Source organism: Balaenoptera ricei, chromosome 3 (genome assembly GCF_028023285.1).
Source record: "Balaenoptera ricei isolate mBalRic1 chromosome 3, mBalRic1.hap2, whole genome shotgun sequence".
Classification (NCBI taxonomy): domain Eukaryota; kingdom Metazoa; phylum Chordata; class Mammalia; order Artiodactyla; family Balaenopteridae; genus Balaenoptera; species Balaenoptera ricei.
This window is the reverse complement of record NC_082641.1, coordinates 76,221,033-76,245,016: the sequence shown is the minus strand read 5'-3', so window position 1 is coordinate 76,245,016 and position 23,984 is coordinate 76,221,033. Positions and strand designations below refer to the sequence as shown.

Genomic DNA, 23,984 nt, shown 5'->3' with positions numbered 1-23,984 from the left:
CCAAGTCCCTGACCATCCAGGCAAACAATTGGCCACAGCCCGTGAATCATTATATAATCAAATGTCTGGCCATATCTCTTTCCAAAGAAATGGAACAGCCAGGTGCACTGCTCTCAGTTCTGCTCACTGGGAAGATTTCTCTTCACCACTGTCATTTAGGGATATCCCCAAAAGGGGCTCTAATGCTTCAGCTGTCCACTTTTGGGTGGTGTCTGAATATCATGCAGAACCATCTATAAACCAGACTCGAGTTTTTTCTTCTTCTGTCAACTGATGAGGGCTTAGGTGCACACTGATGGATAGAAGGCAGTGTAGCAGCAGTGGAGACCATAGGCATTTGGGCCACTTCTTCATGTAACTTACTTTTGTCTTCAGGGCCTACTCAGTCCTGATCACATATATACCACTTCCATTTGATGATGGAATGCTATTGTACACACCCAACTTTATGACTTGGTGGGTCAGTTAACTCCTAGTTCATGATGGACAGCTACATGGTAAGTTGGTAGCCCGTGGTTAAGTGTTCAGTCTCTACTCAGGCCCAGTAGCAGGCCAAGAGGTATTTCTCAAAAGGAGAGTAGTTACCTGCAGTGGATAGCAAGGCTTTGCTCCAAACTCCTCAGAGCCTGTGCTGTGAAGGCAGAAGACTGATGTCCTAGCTTGAAGACAGTCATACAGAGAGTGGGAATTCTGTCTTACTCACCTTCTATTCAGGCCTTCAGTGGATTGGATGAGGTTCATCCGTATTGGAGGTGGGGGGCAATCTGCTTTACTCAGTCTACGGTTTCAAATGTTAATCTCATCCAGAAACACTTTCACAGACACACTCAGAATAATGTTTAACCAAATATGTGGGCACCCAGTCAAGTTGACACATAAAATTAACCATCACACCATTCATCTGTCTATGGAAACTGGTTGCTCACGCCTTTTGGCTGTTGTGAATAATGCTGCTGTGAACAGGGGTGTACAAATATCTGAGTCTTTGTTTTCGATTCTTTTGGGTATAAAATGGTATTTTTATCCAGTTACTGCATATGCTTTGTTGAAGTTCAGAATTCTAGTTGCTAAATCACTTTAATCACCAGAGGCATGTTTTAGAAAAAACAGTTGTGTTACATCTGATGTGTATTTAGGTTATAAGAATTCAGTTGTACTGTGTTTTATAGGCGATTGAAGGGATTTTCAATGGAAATGTTTTATTATACTTGAGTTTTGCCTAATCTACTGCCTTTGGAACCCAGTCTCTGTAAAATGCAGTTACATAGCATTGTTTTCCTTTTACAAAGCAGAAAAGTAATTTCTGACAATTTCTTTCTACGTGTCTTCTCAATGCTAATGAAATTTTAAAAAATCTATATCTAGTTCTCTAGTTGACAGAGGAGAAGTTTGAGGAATGCGTATTTGTTTAGTTGTTCATTTTATCATTCAGAGGAACATTTTGGTCAAAGCCAGAGCATATTTCTGTATTCAGAAGAGTTTATTCTTTTTATAAGGTAATGAAGAGAGGGGGTACACCATTTTAGAGTTTATACAGCACATAGAATAAAAGTATGGGGATTTTGAAAGAGTACTGAGTTAGGTATTGGGGAATAAATTTATTTTATTAACCCCACTTTACTATTAAGGTCTAATTTTGGGCAGGCCATTTTACCTCTCTGAGCTTATTTCCTTGTCTCAAAGACAGTGAAGATGATAACACATGCTACTACTTTATAGGGCTGTGATGATCAAGTGAGGAAAAGTATGTGAAGTCTTTAAAATGATATATAGATGTTAGATGGCATTTTATGATCTGAGCTGATAGAAAGAGAAAATGGATATTAGACATAATACATCTGCTTATGTATTGGACGGTTTTTGTGTGTCTGATTAAAAGGTTTCTAAGTTTTGAACTGTGGAAGATGACTGTGAAGTAAAGGAATTCAATTCATTGGAAGGAGAGAAGTGAGAATCTTCAAGCCAGTTTTTGATATTAAAAATCTTCTATTTTACTCTGTTTTGCAAAGATTTACATGTTGTTCAGAACTTTACTAATGAATCAGAAATTTGTCAGCATGTATCTCTTGGGCCCAGTATGCATACTTTGTGACATTTTTTATTTTACTAGACAATTTGCAAACCTTTTTTTATAAACATGTTTGTATGTTGAAAATGGTACAGTTTTGTGTGAGTTGAGGTTTATTTGATACAGCAGTTTGAAGAGTTTTAAACAATGACTTTTTTTTTTTATTTACAAGTTTTTTGATGTCTTATCTTTGTGTCCTACGGAGAGAGACTAGAGACTGTAGGTAGACAAACTATTTTTTCCTCTAGCATATTTTTATGATCTGTACAGATGGATTTGTTATATGTCTGTAAGTGAGAGACAGAAATAAAGTGTTAACTCTGAGGTTCTTCTTTTGTTTAAAGGAAAGCGGGGACTGGTTTGCTATACTGTGTATCCGAGGAGCTCTTTCTCTTCAGGAACTTGAGTTAGATTGAAAAAAATCTCAAAATCTAAACTTAAAAAACAAAACAAAACGCATCTTTTGGGAACTAAATAAATTTGAAGTTTATCTTTAATTTTTCCGAGTTTCCATATGACACTAAGATGACATATAGTAAGAATTTTTGCCTCATCCCATGATGATAGCCTAAAAGAGATCATTAAATACTGTCTACAGACTGATTTTAGGGCTGGGGCAGGGAAACTACGAGATAAGCCTGCAGCACCTTGTAGTAACAGGAAGTAAGGAAATGCTCAAAAAATAAAAAGATGAGACTGAGGAGCCATGACGACCGTATGCAGTGTGGTGTCCTGGATGGAATCCTGGAACAGAAAATGGACATAAATGAAAAACTGATGAATAATATCTGGGCTTAGTTAACAGTAACGTGCCAACATTGGTTTCTTCATTTTGACAAATGTAGCCTTGTAAGGTAGGATGTTAACAATAGGGGAAACTGGGTGCAGACACTATCTGTACTATCTTTCAACTTTTCTGTAAATCTAAAAAGATTCAAAAATAAAATGTTTATTTACAAAATCTTGTTGACAGTTTTTTTTTATTATGTATAATCAAATGATGTGAAGAATAAAAACTGTTTTGTGTTAGCCAGTTTTCTCCAGTTAGCATGTTTTAGTTTAATATTATGATCTTCCCCTCTAAAAGAATAATATGGTGTATTACCATTATTTTTGTTTTTAAGTTCCCTTATTCATAGTAGTTTCATTTATATATAAGATTTAGTGACCTTTTAAAAGTCATATTAACATCTGAAACTTTTAAAATGATAGAAGGAGGTTAATAAGGTACAAATTAATAGCTGTATATTTTGAAGGGAAGAAGTTAATAATTTACCATAGTGGTACATAGGATCTAGGTTGTGATTGTTTTGAGAATTATGGTTTTGAAAGTGCTTATGTTATAATGATACTGTACCTCATCATAATATAGCACTTTGGGGACTTAAAAATTTAATAAACTTATCAGTTAAGGCAACACATAAAAAGTAATCTAATAGAACAAAAGAATACTTAAAATAATTTAAAATATAATCTTTGTTATTAACTATGAAAATGAATATAAATACATTTCATGTAATTTCTTTTCTAGATTTATTATCTAGGATAGATTTGGATGAACTAATGAAAAAAGATGAACCACCTCTTGATTTTCCTGATACACTGGAAGGATTTGAATATGCTTTTAATGAAAGTAAGTGGTGTATGCTATATGCAAGATTTGTTTAACAATGCTAATAGAATCATAGGGCAGATATTATTTACTACTTTTATTTGCCAGCTAGAAGGTTATATGTGTTTCTTTTGAGAAATAATGTCTTATCCTTCCATGATGAAGTTCTTCAGTCAAGTAAAAGAACCAAGTAATAATTTCCCATAGTCGTCAAGTCACTTAAACCAACGAACGTGAATTTGATTCAGCTTATGTATTTTCAGTCTTGAGGGTTCAGCTCCCTTGTATCCAGCTGGAACTCCCAATTAAATTATGTAGAAAGATGCTACTATTTCATGTTATTTAAAATGAAATGACTGGCAATAATTATCTGTGACAATATTTTAAAGCATAATACTCAATTCCATGATCGTTTTAGGCAACATCCTTATTGTAAAGTTTGTTAATTAAGTTCTGAATAAAATAAGCTTTGCACTTGGGATTTGGAATAACATACCATAGATTGCAAGGATGTTTCTGGAACAAAGCACAATGAAACTCTGGATTAATAACATTGTAATACTTGAAGGATAATGTTATTACAGGCCACGTAGCATTTGAATTGCAGCTTTCTACTTGTTGCGCTGCATTAACTAAATTGGTGATCTGTCATCACTGTTTTTTCAAACTTTTACATACAGTTATTTTATTCTGTTCACATTGATGATTGTCATACAACATACAAAAAGTACAAAAACCTAATTCATTTTCTAATACCAGGTCAGAGCCAAGTTGCAAAAGAGGACTGTACAGTAAGTTACAAGAAGAGTTCAGGTGTCCTGTACAAATCACGCTGCCTGTCGCATGATGTATTTAAAGCTGTACATATTGCCACAGGAGAATGTCTTGTCTTTGCAGCGTCCATACAGTTCCTGCCGATGAGACCTCCTTAGATTGATGTGTCTGTACAATATCAATTATAGGTGTTAGAACTTATAGTGACAGTCTCTGTGTACTAGAATATTAAGTGAGTTTAAACAGAGCATATTAGAAACTTTGATCTCTTTTCTGATACTAATTTTCATGTTTTTTAATAAAGGATATCTTATGGCAAAGTGTGTGTGAGTAGTACTATTTTGTTTTTAAAAGAAATTTTATAATTTAATTAACAGAGTCAAAATTGCTCTGAGACTAATGTTGCCTCTGTCCCTCTGAAACAATTACCAGACCCCTCTTTCAGAACAGGGATTGGGGGAGTGTGTTGGTAGTGCCGGTAAATCATAGAACTATGTTTGCTTTATGGCTAGAGGATATCAGTTTTCATTGAAGTCTATCTTTCATCTTCCTTGAACATTTCTTAAAGGGAGTGAAAAACAAAGAAGCAATACACTTTTCTCTCTCACTTTCCTATCAGATACATTCATACACACATCTTTGCTTACATTTTTATACCCTTGCATGCACATGCTCTGTACTTACACACTTTCAGACACACCTACACCTTTGCACATGCATGTGTACTTACACATGAATGCATATGGACCCTTGCACACACCTATCATTTATTTTTTAAATATCCTGGACATTGTCTTGCATAAATATAGACCTAACAGTATGAGGCAAAGATTTTTGCATTCCAAGGAGAGAATGTTACTTTTATGGATCTTATTTTTAGCATGATACAGTTCAGGGTTGAATTCAGGGTGAATGGTGAGTATTTTTTGAAAGAGGTGAGGTTCTGAAACCAGGAAACTGGTTTCAGTATTAAACTGCTAAAAGGGCAGTTCTAACTTAGTATTTCCAGAGACTTTTTTTTTTCAGGATTTATAATGCAAAAACTTTTATGAAAGCTTTGAATTGAAACTTTCATTACCTGATTGAAGAAGCTTCTAAATTTTCTAAAGAATTTTAAAGTTCTTAGTTGGGTAACAGAAGAATTTGGATACAGAGTTCACCCTAAGGAAAAAAAAAATTTGTAACGAAGGGGAAGAGATTCTTTTTACCTGCATCAAACTGATACCTTGTTCTTTCAAATCACTGTACCTTTTCAAATACTCTTTGTGTTCAAAATGCCTATTTAGCCATTCTCCAGTTGTTGGAATTGTATAAGGCCCAGCCCTTGCTTTGGAAGATGAAGGTGAAGGCTTTTCCCCTTTTCCCTTCACCCACACTCACTATACCTCAGTACAGTATTATGAGGAAGCACACTTTCGTATCACCAAAAAAAATAATTGGACTCAGCAACAAACTGAGTTTGAATCTTGTCTTCCATGATAGCTGATATTTATTGTACTCTTACTACATGCCAGGAAGTGTCCTAAATACTTTCAATTTATTAATTCATTTAGGCCATTGATAGCTTATTTTGGGTCTTAGACTCCACCACCAATCTGATAAAATATATGGATACACTTCAGAATAACGTGCATTTGGGTATACACAGGAAATTTTACAACTGATTTTTGGGGACTCTAAAATAAAATGTCCTAAGTCAGACCTTTGACAGTTGCTGAAGAGATTTTCCAAATCTTTGAGAAATACCAAATTTGCAAATACAACTATAACGTAAGTGATCCAGATTATCTTTTCTGGTTAAGAATGCTTACTTTCTTTGCCTCTTTACCTTCTTTTCACTTTTAATACTAGAGTAGCATTGACATGTATACACTACCAAATGTAAAATAGGTAGTTAGTGGGAAGCAGCTGCATCGCACAGGGAGATCAGCTCGGTGCTTTGTGACCACCTAGATGGGTGGGATAGGGAGGGTGGGAGGGAGACGCAAGAGGGAGGGGATATGGGGATATATGTATATGTATAGCTGATTCACTTTGTTATACAGCAGCAACTAACACACCATTGTAAAGCAATTATACTCCAATAAAAATGTTTAAAAAAATATAAATAAAATAAAAATAAAATCAATGAAAAACAAAAAAAAAAAACCAAACAAGCAAACAAAAAATACTAGTGCTGATAGTTGGCTGTTTTGATAGGGCTTATTTTCCCTAAAGTATCAAAATCATTATCACTTTATGAGAATTATTATGTCTAAAATGAATAGAGAATTTTAAAAAAACCAAACCTCTCTTTGAGATGTAGTTATAAGTATCTGTATCTAACTACCTAAACTCACTATCTAGGTAAGTCAGTTCCCTTTCACACAGCAGTCTCATAGAAAATACACTTAAAATTTTAGTGCAGCAATATTACACATTACTGTATGTCATGTACCTTTAAGGTTGCTTTAGTCAAAATCCCAAGTGCTAGATTTGCAGATGTCTTCAATCTACTTGTATTGGTATGCTAAATGGGGATTTCCCTGTCCTAGAAGGAAAACTGTAGATGTACCTTACAATTTACATGGCACCATCTGACCATAAAAGAGTGTTACAATGATCCAATGCAGTGTCTCATGATGAGTATTAAAGAACTTTACAAATAAGGATTAGCCCTTACTTTATATATTAAAAATACCCATTTTATATGTAGTAAAATTGATTCATAAAAATAATGAAATAGTTTTACTTAGAGTGGTATATTTCCTGGCTTTAGTTTCAGTGCCATAGCTTTCCTTTCAAGTCTTTCTTCACTCTTGCACGTCCTCATTGGATAAAAATCAAGTACTAATAACTCCATTCAGCTTGACCATGTCCCTCTTCTGCCCCTGAAGTCTTCCTTGTGCCTCATTGCTCTTAGGATAAAATCCAAACCCAGTAGTTCGGGCCTTCTACTATTTGATTCCACGTGTCCTCCAATGTTGTGTTATTTTATTTGGCTCATACTCTTTTTGTTTCTTTTAAACTGGGTTGTTCACCATTATTTGAACTTGCTGTCATGTTTTTTCCAAATTCTGTTTATGTTGTCTGAGTAGGGGAGAGGGAAGGTGTTAAAGCACTTGGTCTGTGGTCTGTTTCTCTCTTGAATACCAGGGGAATGCTTCTGGGGAAAGAAAGAAGACAGGTGGCCTGGTCTGTGCTATGAGGAGAATCCTTATCCATGGAGTATTTTGAGCAGGATAACTGGTTTGGCATTGCTTATGGTTAAACAAACCTATAATCTGTGGGTATGTAGGGCATGTTTCTCTGAAAAATATCACATGAGCAGTACAGCTCTCTGGCACATAAAGTAGAATTGTTTTATAACCAGCATGCTCACCCATGTGTTAGGTAACTCATGTGCCCCACTTAGAGACATCACCTGTTCTGGACCAGAGAGTGCGATCCAGTGAGAGGAGAGGCCCTGGGAAGACATGGTCAGGCTGTTCCAGACCTGCTTTGCCTGTGCCTCTTGATTGCTTGTACCCTTGAAGTGATTAGTAAAGTTATTAATTATCAATAAAATCTCTGAATTGTGTGAGTCTGACTTGACAGTCTAAACCTGTGTTGGCTCACTGTCTGTCTCCAATTTCCATTTTAAATCTTACTTGTATGTCAAGGCCTAGTTGAGAAATTTCACTAAAACCTTCTGAACCTATTCTAGCCTGTAGGCATCCTTCATTTTTCTAAACTCATTTTAGACTTCATTATCTATGTGAATTGCCTGTAGCAGTTTTTAGATTGTTGACTTAACTTCATTCTTTTTTAACTTTCTGAAATGTTGCTTAACTTTTAAATGTTTATGCTGTTACTCCTCAGGTAGCCTCTAAGCTTAAGAATGGGGACCAGTTCATGGCTATAGCTAGCAAAAATCCTCATCCTCATACATTGTAGGCCCTCAAATATTGTTAATTTGCTTTGGATTAGAGAAACAAAGATCAAAGACATAGCATTTGAGTACTTGGGGTCATTCTTTTATACTATGTATATGTTTGCATCATATGGATATTTGAAGAAAAAGATCTGATGAAAAAAATGAAACTGTTCTAAGATATTTTAAATTTTTATTAGACATTATTTATTATACTTTCCATATTATTATAAATGTACTCTGAATCATAGCAATATTGTTTGTTTGTCTTCTAGAGGGGCAGTTAAGGCACATAAAAACTGGGGAGCCATTTGTTTTTAACTACCGGGAAGACTTGCACAGATGGAACCAGAAAAGATATGAAGCGCTTGGAGAGGTATGGTCACGTATACAACTTCAGCCTTGTGTTTTTCCAATTTTAAATAGTCAGAATAAAGGTTTTGAAGCTGAAGCAGTACACGCACTCTTTCTACAAAAAAATGATTAAAAACGGTTTTTGCATTTTTTTTTTATTTTTTGTGGTAATGCTAGAAACATATTTTCAGTTTAAAAGTTTATGTTTTTACACAAATATATCCTTCCCATGACCTTAATATTTTGTAGTGAGTCGTTATAAGGGGAACAAATTCATGCTAAATTTTCTTTTTTAAATGTTTTTAGGAGGTTGAATCCTCTGCTGTGCCAGGAAGAATAAGTGTTCTTTTAAGTGCTTATCTAAAACAAAAAACAAAAACACAAAGTGTTGCCTGTGTTAACTATGTGAGGTGATGCATGTGTTAATTATCCTGATCTTGGTAATTTTTCTACAATGTATAGCAAATCATCTTATTGTGCACTTTAAATATATACAATTATAGTTGTCAATTATTCCTGAAACTTAAAAAAAGTACTTATGTATATGAAGAAGATTGATATTTGGCTAATAAATTGGATATAACCTACTTAACCTTTGACTTGATAAAGGATTAGGCCTTGAGAAACATTCGATACCTCACATGCTACCACTGGTAGGAACCTTTGAAAATGTCATTTGTCATTCAAGTGAATGTTTTGTTAAAACTCAAAGTTGTACTCATTGGTGTCATTTTAAGTATTTTCTATAAAATGCATAGGGACACATTTGTTTAGTGCGATAACTAAACAGCCACTTTACTTCTATAAGGAAAAGCTGAAAGTTTTATTTCTTTTTTCGCTCTTTAATAAAGTCGTCAAAATTAATTATTTGGTTAAACAGTAGCATAAAGAATATATGAAATTTAGTTTATGTTTTCCGGGAGACAATTTTCCTTGGATCTCTTCATTTCTGCACGTGTCTGATCAAAGACATTGACAGCTTTTGTTCTGGACCATCTTTTTGAGGATGTCTGTATAGGAAACAGCCTTGGAAGATAGAGATTGTGTCTTCCTCCAAGGCAGAGGGCAGATTTGTTGGTGTCAAGGTACTTTCACCTTCCTTTCCCTACTAGTGGCAAAGGATGAGCAGATTTGCTAGCAACCCCCTCGTAAGATTGGGCTTCATAAGTTTGAGGTTCCACAGCCATGATACAATGTCACTATGTGCTCAGCCTCTACTCTTGGCGTATCAACATTGCCTCTTTGGCATTTGAGGGGCAGGAGAAACAGATGAAAACATGAAGCTCATGCTGCTTGCTGTAACCTAAGTAATAAAATCCTTTGTCTCTTACCCAGGAGTCTAGTGTCTTCTGGCTGCAACCATGAAACTGTAGCGGGCTAACATTTTAACTTGCAACTCAGTGTAAAATCACAGACTCTTGAGAGTTCTTGACGTTGTTCTCCAGCATTTGTAACTTAACTATATTTAATGCCCTGAATGATTTCTGTTGTCCATAAAAAAAAGTTTGCCTAATTCCACATGACTTAATTATGTGCTGCAAACTGATAGTATTTTTATTATAGAATATCCATACTATATGGCCTTAGAGAAGGACTGGGATTGTTTGTTTCTTTGTTTATTTTTAATGGGGATTACATTTTACTCTTTTCCATAAGCCATGTACATTTGTTCACTTGGATAGGTGCTGTTCTCCAAACATACCTTGGCCTTTTTGACATCTGCATCTTTTTCAGTCTCAATCTATATCCTCCAACATCATCTTTATCAAAATCTAAGTAGTGTGTCTTATTAGATATTCCCATGTGTAAGTGATTCCTTTCTCCTGAGAGCTCCTACCTAATTCTTAGGACATATGGAGGGTCACAAAAATTTTTAACCCTCATAGTCAACTCAAGACTTATGTCACTATAATTCTGAAGGTTCTCGTATAACTGTCTACAGTTCCTAGAAAACAAATAAACATCATGTTTAAATTCTAGAAATATTTAGTACTTCATATTACCAATAAGATCTCTAGTTCTATTAAGGGAGAACCTGTGAAAAGCCTCTCATCCACAATGTCCTAGATGTAGAAGCACTGAAAAATCTCCTTTCTCCTCAGTGATGGATAGGACGGAATTCAGAAATTCTGAGTTTATTGCCTGGGAGCCTGCCTTAATAAACAGCTTTGGATATGCTTAAGATTTAAGTTTTAAGGAAACGAATTTTGACTTCAGCCTATAGTCTAAACCAAAAGCCCTTCTGTTTTCTTAAGTGTTTTCCTACTGAATATTGAGTTTTGTCTTGAGCTGAGAGGTACTATATATGTTTCACAACTGCTGTTTTAGTTTATGTGTATTTCTCTCTTAAGGAGATTATTATAGCAGTCATTCAGTAGAAATTGTTTTTAAGACTTGCTCCTGAAATGCTGTATCATTTTTATGTAAATTAAACTTATTGTGTAAGTAAAATAAACTGAGATGTCATTTTCTTTTTAGAATGCAGTGCCATAAGTACACAAAAGAATACTCTTTACCTTCAAATAGTTACATTTTTGTAATCAAACAAATGCTTTTGCTAATATGTATATATATATTTTACTGTCTACATATAGCTTGATAAAAACATATAGCCTTTAATAAGTTTGGTTAATTTCTCTAAATTTAGAGATACTTTCAGTTTTAGGGAGAGTGGTGTGAAAGGGTAATTTTCAAAATAGAAGTCTTTAATGTATGTACATTGGAGCAAAAGGCCGAGGAATAACATTTCTGGTAGACTCAGAAAGACTAGAAAGGCTATCATGTTACGTAGTAAATAGAATGGTAAAAACTCAGCATGTAACTTGTCAAATTTTTCAACTGTCTCTTTCATGTCAATACTGAATTATTATTAAATGGAGAACTTGTAATCCAGCAGAAATTCTAATGAAAGATTTGATTTTCTTGCCTAATTTGGGTCTTTGCATTTCCTTTGATATTTGTTTAATTCTTTAAAAATTAATAAATGGTCCATGTGCTTATTAGTAAGAGGATAACAGTGATTGGATAGTCTTACAAGCTTGGCTTTTTATTCATGGATAGGATCACACTTATAAAAAAAAGAAAAAGTAAGGGCATAATTTTTTTTCCTGGACCTACATTAGTAATATGTCTTGTAAAATAGTGGAAACTTACTGAAAAATATTGCATCTAAAAAAAGGAATTTATTGAAGAATGTAGGCCAGCGGTGTCTTTTGGGGTTTTTTCCAATGGCCATATTTAGGTACTTGAAATAGGAGCAACTAAAAGTAAAGAATAATAATATAAATTATTATTTTAATATTCAAATATTTGAATATAATGTGATTATCTGTGTATAACTATTACCTTCATATAAGGTGAAATTCTAACATCTTATATTGTGACAGAAACAAAGGTCTGGCTATCAGGAAATCTGGGTCCTAGTTCTGGCTCGGCACTATCTGTGTGACTGGGAAAATATAAGATGAGCCTAGGACATCATCTTTTTCTGGAAAGCAAACATTTAGTCTAATGGAAGTATGTGAAAAGGACAGAGAAACCAACTTGAAAGGATTTCCTTTGTCTAAAATTGGGATAATTTGTGGGTAAAACAGAGTTAGGATTCTATTGATTATAAAACATTTAATAAAAAGTCATGATTCCATAACATTTTAAAAAAATGTAGTTAATTTGCTATCATAAGATGAAAATTATCTGAAAATTGGTAATCAAAAGGAGAGAATTAAGTAGCTAGACTTTTTATTAGGAACTGTAGTTCATTTGCAGGTGAGGAAGGAATGTTCTACTTTACCAAAGAATACTGGCTACTAAAAGTAAAAAAATATGACAAAATTAGAAAATCACCATAATTCTAAAGATGTTCCCTCAAGATTCCCATTTCCTGCTTATTCAATCAAATACTAATCTAGGAGCTACTGTGAAGGGACTTTGCAGATGTAATTAAGGTTACTAGTCAGCTAATCTTAAGATAGGGAGATTGTCCTGGATTATCTGGGTGGATTCAGTACAATCACAAGAGTAATTAAAAGCGGAAGAGATGGGCAGAAGAGTCAGTCACAGAAATTCTGCAGAAGAGGCCAGAAGAGAGATTCCAAGCATGAGGATTCAACACACCATTGCTGGCTTTGAGATAGAGGACCCACTTGCAGGAACCGGAGAGAGGCCTGTAGGAGCTAAGGGTATCCCTGAACTGACAGTCAGCAAGGAAAACGAGGATCTCAGTACTACAGCCTCAGTGAACTGGATTTTGTCAACAACCTGAGTGAGCTCGGAAGGGGACTTTCTCCAGAACCTCCTGATAAGAGCCCATCTGGCTGACACCTTGATTTTGGCCTTGTGAAACCTAGAGCAGAGAAACCAGTAGAATCAACCCAGATTTGTGATCTATAAATTGTGAGATGCTAAATTGTGTTTAAGCTATTAAGTTTGTGGTAATGTGTTAAATTAGTAATAGAAAACTACCACACAACCCCTTAATGAAATGATTGATTCAGATGAGGATCATGAATGGATACTAATTTCATTAGGTGAAAGGATGTGAGGGAATATTTGCACAGTGTATTTGTACAGAATATTTACAAAGTATTTCCAAAGTATCACCTCACAGATTTCTTTCAATTGTAAGGGGGAAAAATATGTACCTTAAAATAGAGATCTAGCTGTCAGCACATTACCTAAGTGAATAAAGTTAGTATCACTATTAATAGAACTTGACGTTACGTGTCTTCTGATATGATGCAGTTTGAAGTACACAGCATTAACCGTGAATATTCTTGCTATGTATATTGAATCTGACACTAATCAGACCTTTAGATGTGTCTTCCATTTTCGTGAAATATAGGAATAGAGGGAAAAGTAAATGACACCACAAGGACACAGTCCAGAACATGGGACATGTAAAACACAATGCCATTAAAAATACTGAAAAGATTTATGTGTCGGAGGTAAAGAAACTGTTATAGATGAAAATAAGGAGACAGCAACCAGTTTCAGTGTATGAACATTGATGGGATTTTTGTTAAAAAAAATAAAGCAAACAAAAAAACCTCTGCACTCTTTAGGGGCAACTGAGGAAGAATTGTTCGTTTCTTTAGGTGTGATAATATTATGTATTACAGTTATGTAGGAAAATGTCCTTATTCTTAGGTGATGCTTGTGAAATATTTAGGGAGAAAGTCATGATGCCTGCAAGCTATTTTTAAACGCTTCTTGAGAAAGAGGAAAAAACCACAGAAATAAACAGAAAGCATATATGGCAAAATGCTGTTAACAGTTGTTCAGTCAAGGTGGGAGATGTAAAAGTGTTTATTGTACTATTTTTCAACATTTCTGTGTGTTTGAAAAGTTTCACAAGTTGAGTATTAGGGAAGAAGAAGCTGGTGATAGGAAACTTGAAGGAGCTTTGTGTTTGTGAGCGTGGCTTGTTCCCTGGCAGGCTATACTTCAGTGTTCTTGGACTGTACCATTTTATTTGGGACCCTTCAAATACTAGAATTTGGAGTACTTCTTTCTGGGATAACAACATCCATTCTAGCACTTGAGTTGTCTCCAAACAGTTTGTTCCATTTCTTTAGAAATACCTTACTTAGTATTTTGCCTGGGGCATAAATGCATTTGGCATCACAGAGGGAATGAACTAGGTGGGTGAGTATTACGACAGTTTCTATGAGTCTCTCATACTCCTTTATGTCTTACTGGATATGCCAAGAATACAAGACCCTGCCTGGTTTTTACCTGGGCCATTTCTCAAGAGTTGTGTTTGCAACAGGCAGTATTGAAGCATGAGGTTAGGTCTTCCTCCGGGACAAAGAACAGGCTTGCTTACAGCTTGCTAGCAAATGGTGGGCTCCCCAAGCTCGGTATTCCTCAGCTTCGACCTGGACTGCTCTGCCTGCAGCATCCATCTAGGGTCACATCATGTTGTGCCCCAGGGACTTGGGGTCCAGGGAACCAGTGCAAATATGCTGATGCTATGCTGTGATTAATAGTCCTTTATCTGTGACCAGAAGTTTTGTGTCTGTTGTTAGCACTCATGCAACAGTAACAGGCTAGCTGATTAGTTTGTAACTAGGGCAAAAGCAAATCTCAGACCTGTCAGTGTAATCCCTCTGTTTTCAGTCTGACTTCTCACTTCCACTCTTCACTGGATCTGCATTTTCCAAGCCTTGAAGCCCCTGAGGTTCTGCTGGGCCAGTAACCTACTTTCCTAGTTTAAATGATGGCACTACCATTCATCCAGTTTTGTAAGGCAGAAACTACATAGTCCTTTCACTCTTCATGTTTAACTTCATGTGACCAGGTCTTGTTATTATACCTTTTTACGTCACATCTTTCTCCGTCTCTATTGCTATTGGTTTAGCTTAGGTCTATATCGTCTCTTAAACTAGATTACGGCAGTTCAGCTTCATGCTGAAATGCGTCCCCCTGTCAGAATTCATATGTTGAAGCTCTAACCTCTTATGTGATTGTATTTGGAGATAGGGCTGTTAGAAAGTAATTAAGGTTAAATGTGGTCATAAGGGTGGGGCCCTAATCTGATACGATTGGTACCTTTATAAGAAAAGATCTCTCTCTCTCTTCCCCCCTCCCTCTCTCTCTCCCCCTCTCTCTCTCTCTCTCTCTTCCCCACTTCATGTACACACTGAGGAAAGGCCACGTGAGGACAGAGCAAGAAGGTAACTGTCTACCAGTCAGAAAGAGCCCTCTCACCAGGAACCTAATCAGCCAGCACCTAGATCTGGTACTTCCCAGCCTTTAGAACTGTGAGAAATAAACTTCTGTTGTTTATGCCACCTAGTCTGTGGTACTTTGTTATGGCAGCCTGATCAGACTAAGACACTACCTTCAATGTGGTCCATCCATGCCTGCCTCCCTCCTTCCACCTCCATCTTTGAACCTGTTCTCAATACTGCTACCAGAGATATCTTTTAAAGCTGCAACTGTGAGCATGTTTGCCTGTTTTTAGAACCTTTATGTGTTTCCCTACAAAGTGAATTTCAAACTGCTTGCCTTGTTATACCAGACCTTTCATGAGTTGGCCCTTGCATATTTTTCTGGCTTTATCACTTGCCTCCTCTCTTGCCCCGGTTCCCACTCACCCTATGCTTGAGCTATATAAACCTACTTGTGGTTTTCTAATATGCCATGCTGTTTTATATCTCTGGGCCTCTACTCATGCAGGGAGCATTTGGTGCCAGGGATGCAGCTTTACCACCCTCCCTCCCATCTGCTTGCAGAATATTTATTCATCCTTCAAGCTTAGATCAACCTCTAAGAAAACTTTCTCTGATCCACATAGGATAGAATGGACCTCTCTCTTTTTTGTGTCTCAAATTTGCTTTTAAAATAATTCTATTATAACACGAATAATATATTATTTCTCTTAGTGTGTAATGTATCTTCCTCCTTTTACTAGATGTGTTGGGGGCTTACCTAAGGCTAGATAGATAGTGTATTAGTCAGGGTTCTCCAGAGAAACAAAACCAATAGGTTGTACATATAGAGAAAAATACATTTAATTTAAGCAATTTGCTTATGTAATTATGGAGGCTGGGTGAGTCCAAAATCTGATGGGGAGGCCGGCAGGCTAGAGAACCAGGCAAGAGTTGATGTTGCAGTTTGATTTCAAAAACAGTCTGCAGGCAGAATTCCCTCTTGCTCTGGGGAGATCAACTTTTATTCTTTTAAGCCCTTCAACTGGTTGGATGAGGCTTACCCTCATTAGGGAGGTCAATCTGCTTTACTTAAAGTACACTGATTTACATGTAAATCTCATTCAAAAACACCCTCACAGAAACAGCCAGAATAACATTTGACCATGTATCTGAGCACCATAGCCAGCCAAGGTGCCCCATAAAATTAACCATCACAGATAGTGATCGTACCTAGATGTAATTTAGTCTAAATATGCTGTAAGATCTCACATAGCCTTCCTCAGGCTCAGGGTGGAGTCATTTTCTGCAGGGATTCAAGCCCACAATGTGATGCCTATTGTTTTTTTCCCACTAGAACCCCACAATTTCTTTCTGTCCTGATTAATTACTTTCCATGCACAGAAACAAGGGTGATATGTATTTGTACTATGGCATGATAGGCATGCAGCAGCTATGTTTTTTTCCATTATAGCCAGGAACTTTTCTAAGCTTTCAGTCATTAAGGTTTACAGTTTCACAGTGACCAGCCTGCTAGGAGTTGTATATTGCATGATTTGATGGCCCAGCAGGGAACAATTCCTGGAAATTCCTCTCCAAATCTATCTTTTGTAGTAGATGTAACCTGATGAATAAGAATCAAAAGATACTGGTATACTACTAGAGTTCCATTCATTCATCGGCAGTTGGTCCTTTTCAGCATCATAGTGAAGGACCAAAATGTCGCCAGTTTGATGCTACTCAGGTTAGACCTTGTCAGGTTCCAAAACAGAGGCAGTCTTGGCAAACATATAGCTTCACCCCATTGGGCATTTACTGTTATAAGACACAATAGAAGAATTGTATTGTCATACCAGCATCCTCCCCAACCCCATCTTCCTCAGATCCCTTGCAAAAGCAGAGAATTCGATTTCGTGGGGACCCTCCTTTGGTCCCCTTCTTGTTGAGTGTGAGCATACACTTGTGAAGGCCTATAAGCTAGCTCTTCTGGACTTTATATCTACCCATTTTTGATAACAGATGTTCAGTTGTCTGCTCCAGCTTTCTGTAAACCTCTATGCTAAGCATGATAAGCAGCATGATATGTGCATTTGAGGTGTTGTTTCTTCACCCATGGTTGGACACTGTGTGCCATAAAATGCAGTTTTTGACCTGAAAGCTTTCCAGATCGGTTCTGTGTTTTTTGCTCCAGTCCTTTTATTGTGTTTTGAGTGTTTACATCTACCTCCAACTATGCAAAGCTCAGTCCAGAGTGTCTATACCTCTCATGCCCATTATAGTCTCCTGGGGCTGTGGGCAGTGGTCCAGTATAGTTCACTTGCCAGCTGTGTGTGGAGCCGTCACTGTAGGAAATCTGCCTCATAGCTGTTTGCAGTCTGTCTTATCACTGGTGGATGGTACAGTCCTTGTTGGCATTTTGTACCTCAGAAGGTACAAAAGGAATAAGCTGATGATCAGCCGCTGTTGCACGGCTACAGCTCCGCTGTGTCCACGTATTTTATAAGCCAAAGTGGCAACGTTGAGTCGAGTGAGCATACTAAGTATCCACCTGTTGGTTAGACTCACCTTATGATTATTTTGATGGGAATCCACACGCCCTACTTTAAATAAAGAGTCCCTTAAATTCCCATAGGGTCATGCCCCTTACTCATGGGCATCTGCCATAGGCTCCAGTTTGCATTGCTGAATTACTTTCCTAGTTCACTTTTCCATAGCCCCTCTGCCTGACCGTGTGACCAAGCCATTCACTAGCACCCATGAGTCACACAAACTGCAGGGCCCATGGGGTTGTCTCATTCTCCTGTCACTGAAAGGATAACAATGTGCAGTTCTGCCCACTGAGATGATTTATTCTAATCTTCTTTAATCAGAGTTTCTTCCATCAGTTGGTCACAATGTGGAAGCTTTCCAAACAGGATGCTGTCTGTCACCTTGGAACTGACATCTGTAAACCAAGCAGCTTTTTGTTTGTCAACTAGGGGCTGCTAATAGGACACTCCCCGTGTGGCACTAGGATCCAGTAGTCATCCAGGTACCTCCAAAGTTGGTCCTAAGGGGAAAAGAGGCTATCTGCTCATAAATATATATCTTCTTGTTTTCCTCTGGTAGATGTTCCTGTATCAACCATTTCCATTTTATTATGGAAATTTTCTTTGCACTGCCTACCTTATTAGAACGTTTCTCTGACATTACACAAAACATTATGGGTAGCTCAGATCTCAAGATTATTCCCTTCAGTTATGGAGGCAGTTTCAGTTAATGACCGGTAACAAGACGTTGTCTTTCAAACAGCATGTACTGTGTTGCTGCATCTGGACATTTTCTTGTCTAAAACCCAGCAGTCACTGCTGGGCAGCACTCATAGACTTTTGCCATAAGTTCCAGTCCAGATGAGTGAATTCAAGTTACAGAAACTTCCAAAATTATATATAAGGGTAGATCATAAGAACCCACATATATTGACTGGGCTACTGTGGCCTTTTGTAATTCAGACATAGCCTGCTGTTGCTCGGGCCTTCATTTAAATATGGCTTTCTTTCAGGTAGCTTTATGGGTAGGAGCTAGCAATATTCCCACGTATAGAATATGCACCCTCTATAATCACAGCAACCCAACTGAGAGTTGTGCTTCTTGTTTGGTTTCCGAGGTAGGCAATAACAGCTATTTATTGCTAGTTGCCTGTGGAATATCACCAGTGGCTCCTGTCTAAGTTATTTATCAAAACTTTAACATATGAGCAGACCCTCGGATCTTTGTTGAATTTACCAACCAAATTATTAACCAAATAATGAGAGTAAACTGGTGAATTCAGATAATCTTGTGGCAGAACAACAAATATGGGATCCTTCCCGCATGAAGGTAAATGGTGGTTGACTCTTCTGATAGATATCAAGAAAAAGGCATTTGCAAGATCAAAAAAAAATCTTCCTTTAAATAATATTGAAAAACTACTGCCCTGTTTTTGACTTGTAGAATGGGAGGATAATAGAGAAATATATAATTTTTCCTGATGAACTTGGTTAGCTGGGTAGAAAAACAAATAAGATAAATAAAACGCTAACTCCAATGTAAAAAGCTAGAACAGGGCTTCCCTGGTGGCGCAGTGGTTGAGAATCTGCCTGCCAATGCAGGGGACACGGGTTCGAGCCCTGGTCTGGGAAGATCCCACATGCCGCGGAGCAACTGGGCCCGTGAGCCACAACTACTTGAGCCTGCGCGTCTCGAGCCTGTGCTCCGCAACGAGAGGCCGCGATAGTGAGAGGCCCGTGCACCGCGATGAAGAGTGGCCCCCGCTTGCCACAACTAGAGAAAGCCCTCACACAGAAACGAAGACCCAACACAGCCATAAATAAATAAATAAATAAATAATTTTTTTAAAAAAAGAAAAAGAGCCTTTTATTCTTTAAAAAAAAAAAAAAAGAAAAAAAAGCTAGAACATTTAATAACTAAGGTCAGATGGGGATTAGTTATGTGTCTAATAACAAGTGAGAGTAAGACAGTGGTGTGAGGTGGTTAAAAATAATTTGATGGTTTGTACTGAGACAGAGCCTATGGGGTGATTGGGAATAAACAGGCGCAAAAACACACATGAGCACACATAAATACATTTTTTTTAATGAAGATGTGGACTCAACCAGTGAAAGACTTCTTTTCAATCAGTGTTTACACACTTAACGAGAGAACAGTTTTCAACTAAAGTAGACAATTAGTTCTTAGATAGGATTTCCGAAAGAGACTCAGCCAGAGCTGTGATGGTGGTCTTGGTTAACATTTGTAGCCTGGCATGACAGGTAACTGTTACTTCTCAGTAAGCATTTGTTAAGAATCAAGTCATTGCCTCCTGTCAGGAATCCATATGTGTGTTTCATAGAGCAACAGACTGGAGACACAAGGCCTCAACCTGCTAAAGTGGGTGTCTACTCCTCCACGCTCAAAGATTTAAGATAGGGTGTTAAAGTTAAGTGTTTTATTAGAGTACAAGTAGGCTCAATTTGCATATGTTTTATGGTAAATTTTAAAATAAAAGAACTCACTGTATATTACCCAAATGCATTATTTTTTGCTTTTTAAAATTAGGCTATGATTTTGCCTTTATTATTAAATGTTATCTCTGGACCAGTTTTATCTACAAAATGTCATCTATACATAGCTCTTCAGGACCTAACCTCTCTTATAAGCAGGAAGTTACCTATATTAAATGTGACTGTAAGCCACTGTCTATCTTTTGTTCACTCTGACCCTTTACACCTTGTAAGTTGTTTCATCTGACTGTGATGGTAAAGGCTGTGTGTGGTAGCCACTAAAGTGGGAATAAGGAGTACATATGCTTGCAAAAACTTCATGATTATTAATATGTTTTGATACTGTTTTATTGCTACGGTTACCCAAACAGTCATAATTGACATCATAGGTTTTAAAATAATATGTAATGTGTATGTTAGTAATTCTGTGGGAAACAACAAAAAATAAATTTGCCTAGCTTCTCTTTTCTCTTTTATTCTGTTTTCACATGTGCAGTTATGCTATGACCTTTTATTTTTTTTTTCTCACTTTCTCTACTGCTTTTTTCTAGCCAGCATTTAAACGTGCATAAGTCTCTCCCATCTTAATGATTTTTAGTTCTTGTTTTGTTCATTCACTTAGCAATGTTTGACATTGTGACTTCTTTCTTTTCAAAATATTGTCTTAATTATGCCCTCATGTAATGATATACTCTGGTTTTCTTCTTAACCTCTGTGAACACTTGTTCTTCATCTCCTTTGCCCCTTCTAGTACTTTTGTCAATCCCTTAACGTGAGGTGTGTCAGGACTCAGTTCTAGGTCTTCTGTTTCTCTCTATTCATTTTCCCTTGGTGAATGATTATGCTCCCATAGCCTCTGATGCCATCTTTGAGTTATTTGACTCTAAATACTAAACTACATCCCTATCTCCCTGTGCTCTGGACTGGACGCCTTCACTTGGCATTTCATTAGGCACCTCACACTCTGCTTGTGTAAAACTGAACTGATTGATCAGCTTTCCATTCCCCAGGAAACGTTTTCCTATATATCAGTAATCTATCTAGTCATTCAGGCTAGCTACCTAGGAGTTAAGCTTGAGTTTTTCCTCTCCCTCAATTTGTATAGCTCACCACTCTTTCTAGTTTCCTACTCACTGGTTCCCTAATCCTCTCCATCCATGGTGAGTCCACGTTAGTCTCAGGGTTCTTTTGTTTGTTTGTTTGTTTGTTTATTCATTCACTCATTTAGTCATTAATTTAAAACTTTTTTTTTTGACTGCCTACTCTGAGCCAAGCAGTATTCTGGGTACTGAGGATATCACACAGTTAACAAAACAGATAAACATTGAATGGAGATCACATTTTTGTGGAGAAGGGGAAGACAGATAATAAACAAAATAAATAGTATGTAGCTGTTGATAGTGTTTTTGAAAAAATAAAAGTTGTGGGTCAGGATGAGTTGAGTCTAAGCCCTGTGCCCAGGAGCACTTCAGCGTTAAGAAATTGTGGAGATGAGGAATCACCAGCAGAGACCAAGAAGAGCAGGCCATTGAGGCAAGAGTAAAACAGTGAGACTGTGATGTCCTTAAAGCCACATGAATAATATATATCTAGGAGAAAGAATGATGATTTCTATAGACTCAGTCAAACAGATCAGTGAGGGTGCTCTGACTGGAGTTCTTCTGACTCATCTCCCTGGCTAAGTGTAATCCTTGACAGCTCCATTCTGAAGCCAAAATGTTATTCCAAAGTTATAAACTTTATTATCTTGTATTTCTCAGTGACTTTAGGATAAAGGTCAAACTACTTCATAGGGCCTACAAGGCTCAAGCTGATATGTGTAGCTTCATTTTCCTTTGTCATACTCTATACTCAAGCCATTATGAGCTTCTTGGGTTACGTGAGGTTATTTTTCTTACAGCTTTAATATGACCTCTATTTTTTGCATGAAACATTTCTTCCCTCCTGATCTAACTGCTACTCATTCTTCAGATAATAACTTAAGTATCACTTCTTTAGTGAGTCTTTCGCTAACCTAGAATTAGGTTAGATTCTCAGAGATCCTGATATTACTGTCATTACTCATATTATACTTTGTTTTTTCCTTGAGTTTAATGTCTGTCTCTCTTAGATATATCTTTCTGTCTAGACTGTAAGCTAAGTGAAGTCAGAGGCTCTGTTCATTTGGTTTACTACATTATTCCTGGTGCCCAGCACAGAGTCTGGCTCAGGACCAGCACTCAATAATATTTTTTCATTGACTATAGAATAAAATGACAATATGATATTTCTGTTCAGTATTGTTATGGGACTTAAGTATTTTTCCTATTTTGACTTCAGATATTTATATACTTAGGTAAAATGGGAAGACTTGGCATTAAAGTAGTAACAAAGTCACTTTTAAAAAGTATGTATTTGGTAGAAAAATCTAACAGGGAAAAATATCCACAAAATCCAAAGAATGTGAGATTGAGAGGTAAGGTAAAATGTATTCCTATGTTTAGATAGACTGGAAAGAGAAGATTGTAGAGAACTTGATCATAGTTATAGATCCCTTCAAGGTAACGCTATAAATGAAGGGAGGGAATTATTTTATTCTCTGAAGATTGTAGGAAAGCAGCAGTTGCCTAAAGCTAAGGAAAACGTTTAAGCTGAAGATTCAGAAAAAAGTTCTCTGCTTGTGTACTGGGAGGACTGACGGACAATGGAACAGCTTTTAGAAGCACTCAAAGCAGTGAATTTTGAAGGTACCATATTCAAGATATAATTAGCTGTAGCCTTAGGGATGTACTGCTTTCTCTTGTGACATTCTGAAAAACTGATCATACTTCTTTTGCTTAATATTCAGAGCTTATCCTATGCTGTATGGCTTTTAAAGTTCCCTCTACAGATTTCAGATATGACTAAAGAGAGCAAGAGCAAGGTAAATGACTGACTTAAGAACATTTAGTGCATTATTATTAGATCCCATATTCTTAGTTCTCAATCACACTGCCTGCCAGTATCATACATTGGAAACTTTGATTCAACAGTATATTCATGGGAAATTTTTTTTGTATCTTTGTCCAAGTATTATGGTAACATAATATTCAATTTTTATTATAGTGTAGCTAGATTTTGGGTTTTTTTTTAAAGTATTTAGACCAAACCATTTTTTTATAATGCTCTAAATTAGTGTTTTAAGCATGACAAATTTTTTCTAGGAAGTAAGTTGGGCATTTAGGAAGGTCATCACTTTTTTTTCTCACCAAAGTAGTTTTTAGTAAGTTAGTTCTGTAGTTTGATAAAGGGTAGGTTAGGGATTGTAATATTTACCATCTAATTTAAGATGCTGATTTTTAAAGAGCTCTCCAAGAAAACCAGCTGATTTTTTCATTTTAAAGTTATATAGATAATATACTACATTTTCTTACTCGGAAATAACTGATGTATTACTACAAATCCCTGCACTCTGCACTCTCTGCTATGTTAGGCTGTTTGCCATACGGTGAACATTGCTTATTGTTGTCTGAGACGTTGTGTGTGCCGTCTGTTTAACCTGGTCTGACCCTCTTCCTTTCACACAAACTGGGCTCTTTGTCTTCTTCAGAAGCCCTGTCAGACCCATATTTTTAAGTTTCACGTGATCACCTTT

At 36.7% G+C, this 23,984-nt stretch overlaps 1 protein-coding gene across 3 annotated transcripts in view; it reads left to right on the top strand.

The window, feature by feature from the left end:
• ARB2A (ARB2 cotranscriptional regulator A) overlaps positions 1-23,984 on the top strand; it is a 416,169-nt gene that overhangs the window by 35,804 nt on the left and 356,381 nt on the right. For all 3 annotated transcript variants that reach the window (XR_009502347.1, XM_059916776.1, XM_059916775.1), the window contains 2 exons: positions 3,600-3,701; positions 8,622-8,722. Coding sequence is in view for 2 of the 3 variants with exons in the window: in XM_059916775.1 (XP_059772758.1) it covers positions 3,600-3,701; positions 8,622-8,722 (203 nt within the window). In the remaining variant the exon portion in view is untranslated. The remainder of the gene's footprint in view (positions 1-3,599; positions 3,702-8,621; positions 8,723-23,984) is intronic.